General features: G+C 32.6%; 2 protein-coding genes across 2 annotated transcripts; one reads left to right on the top strand and one right to left on the bottom strand.

Annotated features, from left to right (window-relative positions):
• The first annotated feature begins 640 nt into the window (after positions 1-640).
• LOC146133150 (geranylgeranyl transferase type-2 subunit beta-like) lies at positions 641-7004 on the top strand. Its single transcript, XM_083397939.1, has 9 exons — positions 641-845; positions 999-1186; positions 1272-1386; positions 2096-2189; positions 4458-4642; positions 4784-4883; positions 5929-6104; positions 6170-6328; positions 6468-7004. Exons 1-8 carry the CDS (start codon positions 840-842, stop codon positions 6314-6316), a joined length of 1011 nt encoding a protein of 336 aa, XP_083254065.1. The 5' UTR covers positions 641-839; the 3' UTR covers positions 6317-6328; positions 6468-7004.
• Positions 6284-9624, bottom strand: LOC146133149 (MORN repeat-containing protein 5-like). The gene is made up of 5 exons (XM_083397940.1): positions 9415-9624; positions 7832-7969; positions 7101-7244; positions 6806-6915; positions 6284-6628 (listed from the first exon to the last, which is right to left on the bottom strand). Exons 1-5 carry the CDS (start codon positions 9459-9461, stop codon positions 6543-6545), a joined length of 525 nt encoding a protein of 174 aa, XP_083254066.1. The 5' UTR covers positions 9462-9624; the 3' UTR covers positions 6284-6542.
• Positions 9625-10087: the final 463 nt, after the last annotated feature.

Genomic DNA, 10087 nt, shown 5'->3' with positions numbered 1-10087 from the left:
TTAACATTTGGTTTTGTTGTCCAATGCTAGACTTCAGTATTTGTTGAATTTAGTCAATGACTTAACATAAGTTGTTTTGGTAAAATAAGTTATTGAGTCAAATGACTTCGGTTGAATATCAGTGTTTTTATTTAACATTTTATTAGAAAATTGAGCCATTTATCTCAAGTTTTGCACACAAAACGATTGTATTGCTACATATTGCTTGTTTGTGATTTTTTTATATGAATTTGTTGATGATCGGATGAGTTTGCCAATATAATGGTTACTCGTTTATTTTATATCAGTGATTTGACTTAGAGTTGGCTGCTACAACTTGCTCTAAAAATAACCCGACAGGTAACTGACTTGGACAGATGATAACTTAAACTGGGACTTACCTTATTTTTTTTAATACTTGACTTGAAGTTGTTTCACAAACGATTTGAATGGGACTTAAATCATTTTAAAATGAATTGTTTATGACACTGCATTGCTTACTATGAGAGTGACATGACTGGTACTAGAGTCAGTCAAAAATGACTTGTAACAACATTGATATCATGTTTTTAAATCATTCCCCTAATTTGTTTACAAAAAAACTTAGTTTTAGGCTTGTAGTATGTTAGTTTAGGCTTGTAGTATGTAAAGGTACAGCACAGTCAGTTATACTGTGAAAGGGGTTAGCGGCCCTTCCTTCTGGAGCTTTAATAATTAATTTGTAGTTTTTGCTATGTTAGAATTTTGAAACATAAGGAATATATATTAATCACTTATTTGTTTTTCTAGCTTATATTTAAGAATAATGTGGATAGTATGATGTTGGATTTCGTCATTACATTTTCACTGTGAAGAATTCTATGATGGTATAATACAATATAGTTTAGTAGGTTTAATATCAACCTTGTAATAAGGCAGCTTTTCTATTTTTTTCAAACTGTTCAACAAAACACTTTTTTTATAATTTAAAATAGTTATGTAAAGTTAAAACAACATTGTAAAAAAAATTAATTTAATAGGGGTCTAATTTAAAAGATGTGACACTACCAGAAGTCTTGTTGGACTTCATTGGAGAAAAACACTGCACCTATTTGTCATGTTATGGAACTGACAAGGAAGATTATGAATACTGCATGACAGAATATCTAAGAATGAGTGGTGTTTATTGGGGTTTAACGGCGCTTGATCTTCTTAACAGTAGTCATAGGTATTATCAAATTTTCTTGACAAGTAAATGTTACATTAGCATGATCTAGGCACCCCTTTCATTTTCTTAAATCATGTTTTTCCAGATTAAATGAAACAGAAATAGTCGACTTTGTTGTGTCCTGCCAAAAAAATTGTGGGGGATTCGGACCTTCACCTAGGCAAGATGCCAGTATTTTGTATACGCTAAGTGCAATACAGGTGATAAAGTGTACTTGAAAGCAAACAATATTTGTTCTAACTAAACAACATTCTTTGTCTTCCACCTAAATATTTCACATATTTGTTATTTTAATGAAGATTGTCCCACATTAATCAATTTTATCCTGTAATTCTGTGTTACTTTTAAACTATTGGTTAGGCATTCCTATTATAATTAAGGTCTTGTTTTAAAACAAAGCCTCGTTTTTTTTTAATGCTTGGTGAATTGACTAAAATGCCATAAGTCCTTTTAAAGATACGTTCATTATTCATGGACTTCTGGTTATGCCAAGTAGGGTATGAAAAACTTTACGAACTAAACCATTCCCCTCTTCAACCAAGCTAGGCTACAGTGTGTCTATAAACAAGTCCTTAATCAGCCATATTAGTTTAAAGAGTCATGGTTGTTGGTTGAATTTTTATTGCACCTTATCTACTTTTCCATGCTTTACCTGTGCAAAAAACGTCTTATTTTGGCTTTTCAAAAGTCCCGGGTGTTCTAGATATTTATAAAGCTACATGCACATGAGCACACAAATAGGCATGAGTATGTAGTAGGCCTGCTTCCATTTCTTTCTACACCTTTGATGTAAAAACAAACTTGAAATGCTGGTTATTTTTGGAATGTGTCCCAGCAAAACAACCAATGTCTAATATAATTTGCAACAAAACACAGTAATTATTGTGGTCCATGTTTTTTATTTTGCAGATTCTCTGTACATATGATAAACTGAACAAAATTGATGTTGATAAAGCTGTCAAGTTTATTGCAAACCTGCAGAATTCTGATGGTTCTTTTTCAGGTAGATAACTTGCAATGAACAGAAGTGTCAACATTTTAATATTGTTTGACACCTAATAAAATTGAATGTTTTCCATTTTAATGCTAAATAAATAAGAGCAAAATGGAATCCCTATCCTTTAATTATAAAACTAGAATAAATACCCTGCATTGCCAAGGTTAAATGGAATACAATAATATTCATCAGTTTAATTCTAAAAGTTGGTTCACACTAGACGCGTACTGCTTCTAGCGCAAAACGCTAGCGTCGTCCAGTTCACACATAATGCGTTGCCAGCGTTAGCGGCAAATTTCCTCACTTCTAACCGAAAGCGCCAAAGTTAATATTGTAAATTATTTTTCGCAAGGTAAAGCATTTTTTTAAAAGGTTTTACGTTAACGCAAGATGCGGCTAGTGTGAACCAACCTTAACCCTGCCTTAATCAAGTCAAACAAGTATTTACCACTTTAAGTTCAACTGGTTAAGGACTGTAGTGGCGTTCTTTCGCCGATTTCAATCGATTGCAACTGCAATAGACGCATTAATTTACGAATTCTAAGTAAATTTTGCGAGGTTAAACAAAACTAAAAAATCAATATGCTTTGGGCCCTATGTCACTCTTGCATATTACGTTGTATGTCCGTGTTAATTTGCTAGCCTTGTGGATAGCCTGTAATTATGTAGAAAATGATTGTGGCAATTAAAAAATCTAAAAGTACCATGGAATGGCTAAATGCTACCTCGCAATACCCGGAAAACCTTTCTGAAGAATAACAGAATAAATTAATGTTCATGTCAAATTGATATGTTTGCAACACAAAGGAAAATCTGTCTTAAATCCGACGTGAAATGTATTCGACTCGTGGCAAATAATCAATTATCGACCGACGTGATATTCATGTTAGTCCCCAATCGTTTTTTTAAGAAAGAAACGCAATCAGCTTGCAACGAAAAAAAAATCTAAGAACCTATTGGAAAGTAATAATAATTGTTCAATGCCAACAATACTAAAACGTTTATGAAATCCTATTAACCAGGGGTGGCCACCAACCTCGTTGATTTTTATTATGTGTCGGATTTCCAAAAAGAGCGCGCTATATTTATATGAATTGAACGATAAGCAGCCGATAAACTTTGTAAGCTCAAGCAGTACAATTATGGTTAGAATTACCAGATTTAGCATTTTTTTGTATACGGCACAAAATACCTCATATTGTAACGTCATCAAACACATGACCTAAAAAGCATTTTGTTGCCAGTCAAATTTGCATAGGACTAAATGTATTCTGGTTGTTTATAGCCAATTAAGAAGTACTAAAATTCGCGCAAAAAAATCTGCCTTTATTAAATTTCTTTTTTAAGCACATTGTTCATTTAGAGAGTTTACCACGGTTATCGTAAGCAAATCTTTCACTATCATGGAAACGTCAAATAAGACATGCAAAGCAACATAATAATGCTGAACTAGGTAATGCACAAGCAATCAACCCAACCACTGGACCAATTACACGCTACAGTGACTTAACAATTACACTCACATTTAGGAATAGGAAATTAAAAAAATGCGCATCAGGTAACACTCTTCATCAAGTTGGCAAAACAGACCATTCAACTTATAAATGTGTGTTGTATGCAAAATGTTGGCTTTTGTTGGAGTAAAAAGTGGTAATTAGTTGTGGCTGGAAAACGCCCTAATTATTAGTAAATAGTGGAACATTATTTTCTGATTTTTTTTAACTGCAAAATAAACTTTACTTAAAATTGCCGCCAACGTTGTTTGATAAGTGGAAATATGAATTAATATACAGTAAAAGAGTTACAGAAAAAAGGTATATTGCGACTTTTGTTCGTTTAACTTTATTACCGAACTGGCGGTCTTAAGTCTTTTAATAGTATTTTAGTTGTTCAAAATCAAAAGTAAGTTGGCCACCCTTGGTATGGTTTCACTTTTTCGGCAAGGATTCCATGAGTCGCTTGCCTGTTATAAAAAGCAGCGGCTGGGTATTGTCTACAAAACTAAAGTATGTGGAATGAAAAGTTTTTCTTCACCTACAAATTGCACTAACGGATATATCAGAATTTCGCAGTAACCGAAAAACATTTGGCCTACAAACATTAAATACGCATTCTATTTTAAATAAATTAAATAAAGAGTAAACTTGCAATAGTTAAGACAAAGTGTCGTGCACCAACAGAAAGTTGTGGCCTGGTTGAACGAAATTTAGAAGCCAAGAAGCTGTTACAGTTTTATTTATTGTACTAGTTCAAAAACATTAAAATTTTTTTTAGGTGACCAATGGAATGAAGTTGACACAAGGTTTTCATTTTGTGCTATTGCAACACTAGCCTTGACCAATAGGTTATGGAAAGACTGTCCAATCGATATCAAGAAAAGTGTTTCGTTCATTTTGTCTTGCATGAATTTTGATGGAGGTTTTGGTTGTCGACCTGGCTCTGAATCTCACTCTGGTCAGGTATTTAAAATGTTAACTCAGAGACAAGAAGTTAAAACTGAAAAGACTGTTTAGTATATTCCATCGCTGTTTGTTTTATCCAAAGTGTTTTCAGTTTCATCCAAATTGTTTTCATCTCGTACAACAAAAACTGTATGTTAGATATTTTGTTGCCTTGGAGCATTATCTATCCTTGGGGAACTTCATCATGTGGATGCTAACCTCTTAGGCTGGTGGTTATGTGAAAGACAGCTTCCATCAGGTTGGACCAATCTTGTTGGTATAGTTTGTTGTAATTAAATTAAATGTAAAACAACAGAATTGTTTAGACAGGGTCACAATTTTGTATAAAACTACATAGACGACACTTCACATTGTATTTGACCAAAAACTAATCTTCGAGAAATAATTGTTTGCTTATTCAGTAGCTCTAAATCATGGGTCTCAACATGCGGGCCAAGTTTATTTTTAGATATCCAGCATCCTACACCGAATGTACAACCTGAGCGAAAATATGTTTCCAGCAGCTTGTTTTACTTATATTCCTGCGTCATAAAAATTCTTAACGAGTGGTTTTATAGGTTGTCTGAGAGTCGTCCTGTGCTACTTGTTAAGCAGTAGAAAGAGTAACCGACATGTTAACAATTAAGTTAAAGACATTTGTACCAGTAAACCAACTATGTTTATGACGTCAACATTACTCTTGTTTTAATGAATCGCAAAAGCATACCGCTTCCAGCCTTATCTAAAAATAAACATATGACCACCGTTTTGCGATAATTATTAAAACCTGTGAAACAGCATTTATGCACAATTGAATTCTTCGTAACAACATTTTTCCCATTTGAACAAGCAATTCAAAGAAAACGAGAATGCTATAAAATATCTTCTTAATCTATATGACAATCAATTTAGTTTCAGATTTTTTAAAACTAATGTAAGTCATTTAATATTGTTTTGTTAAAGTTACTTTTCGAGTTTGAGAAGTCAAATTTCCATTGCTACATTATAAGTACACAATATATACATTCTCCGGAATCAAAAGTCACCATTATGCCAAAATATCTAACTTTAGTTACCTGTGCATAATTTCGGCGGTAATCAGAACATTCTTGTCAAATTTGAATCAATCTGTCTAGAAATGTAAACATTTTGCCATATAGCATAATGATTGAAATCTGGTTTATCGTTATGTGCAATACACCAAAATTGTGGGGTTGTGTTGCTTTTCTAAAACTGAAAGGGGGTCATAACAACACCAAAGTTGGGGACCACATAATAATAGATCTGATTTGGTATACTTTTAGGTGGTCTGAATGGACGGCCTGAAAAACTTCCAGATGTCTGCTACTCCTGGTGGGTTCTCTCCTCTATAGCAATACTTGGCAAACTTGATTGGATTGACAAAGCTGGTTTAAAAAAGTTTATTCTGTGTTCACAAGATGATGAAACTGGTGGAATTGCTGACAGGCCTGGGGATATTGTATGTGTTTCAGCATATATTTCCTTTAAACTGGTAAAAACGAAAGTTTTTTTAATTTTTTACAGGTGGACCCCTTTCACACATTGTTTGGTATTGCTGGTTTGTCACTGCTGGGCGAAGAAAGTCTGAAATCAGTGAATCCTGTGTTTTGCATGTCACAGAGAGTAATAGATAGACTTCAAATTAAACCACAACTATTGCCATCACAATAGCAGTTTATTAAGGTAAAAACATATTAAATAAAGAATAAGAAATTAAAAAGAAGAATAGCATGTTTAAAATATGTGTGAAAAAATATTTTATGTAATGTTTAACAGATTTCAACTCATTTTTTTTTGTTTTCATAATATATGTTTTTTGCAGATAATGCATGCCCGCTGAGTTTACATGGCCTAATCCATGTTTTCCACATAAAAGTTGGAGGAGCACCACAGCATGTCATGCACTTAGCTGTGGAATATACCCAGCTATCTTGTCCCAGCCCTTTCTGCAAGTTTTCATTATCCATTCATGTTCATCATCATCTGCGACATGAACAAGTTTATTAAACACGCTTCAAGCTAAATATACTTATTACTGACAAAATCATGTATAAATTTTACAAAATATTTTCAGTTCTGGTTGATTATTAATAAGATGAATATTATGAATGACATAAAGATGTGTTTTTGTTTAAAGAATATTATACATGTTACTTATACCTGCATTTCTTAGGAAATGGAGGTTGTAGTCGGTTACGATTTTAGTTTTGGGATTATAAAACCCATCTCCACAATCAAACTGTCCTTCAGGTATATCCCGGGGTGGAATTCTGTAAAACCAAAAATGTTTCAAAAAAATATTGTGGTAGCTTTAAACTGATTTGCAATAATATTTCAATAAACTTTTTAAAAATGTCAAATACTTAAATTAATGTGAGTTTATTAATTACATTTTTAGGCAGGTTAGCACAGTTTTTCACACCAACAGTCAAAGTAAGCATGCAGATTTGTAGACCTGTCAGTTAGTTGTGACCGTCCAGCAGGCTTTAATCCATTGCATATTTCTGTGTAGAATCTTCTATCATATCCATCACAAAACTCCCAATCCCCTTCTTGGTATGCTAGTCCATCAGAAAATGTATATTTTCCTGATTGAGCTCTGGTATTACAAATGTTAATTTAAGTCCGTTAGAAAAGGAACAAATAGTAAATACTTATTATGTCCAAATAAAGTCATTAGCATCAAAATTTAATGTTTTAAACTAATAAAATTCTATTAACCATCAGAACAAACAAATAGCAAGCAAACTGTTTTATCCTGTTTTTTTTAAACAATGTTTTGCCACAAAAAATTATATTTAATTAAAGCACTTAGTCAAGTCATTTGGAAACAATTACTTACAACACTGCTTTACAATTAAACTGTAAATTAGTTACTAGATAGTAAGAGAAGTTTGTATAGGTCAATAAAAATATTGCTCTAAAGCCCGATTTTTTTGTGACTGTGTTGTGGTGAAATTAGGAAGGACTTTTCGGAAAATATTCAATTTTATTTACATGTATGTATAAAAATTTGTGTCCAGCTATCTAACTGAATATTCAAGCAGAAAGCTTAGGAAATCCTTATCAATTCAGGGGTTTTAAAACACAAATAAAACATTTAAAGAGAACATTAGGGCCGTTTTACATTTCAATAAACATAAAATCAAATTTACAAAATTAGTATATAATTTGCTGTGTCCGTACCTCCCTTCGAACCATTCTGCTTCATGTTTACTCCCATTTGGAAAATATAATGTTCCTTTTCCATGAAACATGCCATCTTTCATTTCTCCCTTGTAAACTGTTTCTGTTGGAAAAGTATAATTCCCTGTGCCTTCAAGCCTGAAACCCCAAAAATAGGTCATTATAAAATTAATGATGATTGTAGAAAATATTACAGGCCATACAAACGAATCATATTTTAGGTTATTCAATATATACCACAGGGACCCCACAATAGTCACTATTGTACATATTTTGTTGTCTTTGTTATTATGATTTGTTAAACCTTGGTGGACCTTATTAGATTGCAAAGTTTCAACATCTATCCAGTTGCCTAAGACATTTTAGCCATTGTTAATGATACAATGCTGTGATTTCTGCTCTGGAAGAGTCAGAAAATAATGAGTTTTTGCACTTAATTGAAGTTTGTTCCTTAATGCTAAAATTAAACCTTACTAAGCTGACTTTTTTACATATTAAAGGAGTTTACAAGGAGCAATGAATTTACCCATAAATTATTATTTAACGGAGTACAACATTCACAAACAGGCATTCCTATTGATGGAGTTAGTATATGTCTAACTTAAATCAAATTGATGTAGAAGTCTTATCTGTTTACCTTTCTGCAAATACTCACTAACTGCAAAGTGGCTAAATCAGTGTATTTTCAAGCTGTTATTTAGCTTGAGGAACAACAAATGTGGTACACTTTTAACAAAACAAAGTTGATCTAGGGTACACTATCACGGATCTGTAATGTAGCTTAATAATAAATTTCAAAGGCGATTTCTATCTAAGACTACTTTAGTTGGCATGAATTTGTGTTGTAACAATGCCAGAACTGCTAAGGCTGCACAATGTAAACCCTAAAGAGCCAGTAGTATAAGGTGGTTTATTTTTCACCAAAATCCTGTTGGTTGGGTTATCAATTTAAGTATTTGAAGGCTTGTCTGCATGCAAATTTGGTACTTAAACAAGATATTTGCTAAAGATTAAAAAGTCACATTTTTAAGTTTGATTGAAGAGAGAACCATCCACTTTATCTATTCTGCATACCACGGCCATTCATTTTGAAAATAAAAAATATTGATTTAAACTGTTTATAGGGATACCATACAGTAAACTATCATTAATACTTCACAGTACACCAACTGTTGCTATCAGGCATAACATTAAACAACGATTTGGGCCGCTTGATCAAGTTTCATTTCCAGTACAGATGTCCGATAATCAACATTTTATTCCTATACCCCATATTTTGGACAAAAAGTATAGTGATTCAATATTAAATAACATTATTACTATCCTCAGCTCAAATAAAAGTTTAGTTACCTATAGAGTTGTTAATAACAAACTATATTTTTAAGAAATTAACCATGGAATCTAAATATTTTGTTTTGATATTGATTTGGTATCTAATGGGCACCGATACAACCCTAGTATTGGTATACAAATACTAAGACTTGGCATATAATGGACATTTCTAATTAACAGAAGAGATGATCTATGTTAAATACTGTGAAACATGTCTGTTTATTGTTTAATTAGGTTTCACTGGTACTAACCTGTCATTTTTTCTTTCACCATCGTATTCACTTCCAGTGTATTCCATTACCAAAAAATAAACCAATTAGTAATAACGTATGAAGTTGATGCTGTTTGTGTGAATCTCTAATACATATAAACTTTTCAAATTAACAAGGAGGATTTATTAATTGTGACACGCTGATAAATTAAAAAATGAAAAAAAAGTTTTTGGTTGTGCAAAAAATACAGGTTCGGTATTGCGTTTATGTATCGTAAGGTGGCGTGACCGTAACAAAGGGCAACCGCCGGATCATTCAAGCATAGCATGATATTTTAGCTTTAATTAAACCTTAAATGGGTGATAAAATCAATACCTATACCAGGTAGGCTTGCCATGTTTTAGAACCGTAAATCCGGGACGCATTTTGAAAACTGCAAATAAACTTAATGTAGACCTAATACAAAATAATTTAATGCAAATAAGTAACTTAACAGGGTTGCGGTTGTTTTATATTTTGTCAGGGGGTATTTTTCAGGGCCCTAGTTTTAAGGGTGTTTTTTTCTAAATAATTTAAATTGTAGCCGAAAGTAATGTCTGTATTGTGAATCAATGATTTGGGTAAATACTTTCTACAATTCAAGTAGGATGCGGCTGTTGGGCGCAGCAACAATGAAAGGATATTTATTACATATAAAGCAACGACACGACAA

This window comes from Ascidiella aspersa, chromosome 9 (genome assembly GCF_963924565.1).
Source record: "Ascidiella aspersa chromosome 9, kaAscAspe10.2, whole genome shotgun sequence".
NCBI lineage: Eukaryota > Metazoa > Chordata > Ascidiacea > Phlebobranchia > Ascidiidae > Ascidiella > Ascidiella aspersa.
This window is presented reverse-complemented; position numbering and strand designations above follow the sequence as displayed.

What these genes read in the sequence shown, in the direction of transcription:
- LOC146133150 (XM_083397939.1), top strand. An exon ending in CTGAATCTCACTCTGGTCAG is followed by an intron (nt 4,643 to 4,783) that starts GTATTTAAAATG and finishes ACTGTATGTTAG; the next exon opens with ATATTTTGTTGCCTTGGAGC. An exon ending in CTGACAGGCCTGGGGATATT is followed by an intron (nt 6,105 to 6,169) that starts GTATGTGTTTCA and finishes AATTTTTTACAG; the next exon opens with GTGGACCCCTTTCACACATT.
- LOC146133149 (XM_083397940.1), bottom strand. Translation starts at nt 9,461, where the DNA reads ATGGAATACACTGGAAGTGAATACGATGGTGAAAGAAAAAATGACAG. An exon ending in GGTGAAAGAAAAAATGACAG is followed by an intron (nt 7,970 to 9,414) that starts GTTAGTACCAGT and finishes TTGGGGTTTCAG; the next exon opens with GCTTGAAGGCACAGGGAATT. An exon ending in CCATTTCCTAAGAAATGCAG is followed by an intron (nt 6,629 to 6,805) that starts GTATAAGTAACA and finishes TTCATGTCGCAG; the next exon opens with ATGATGATGAACATGAATGG.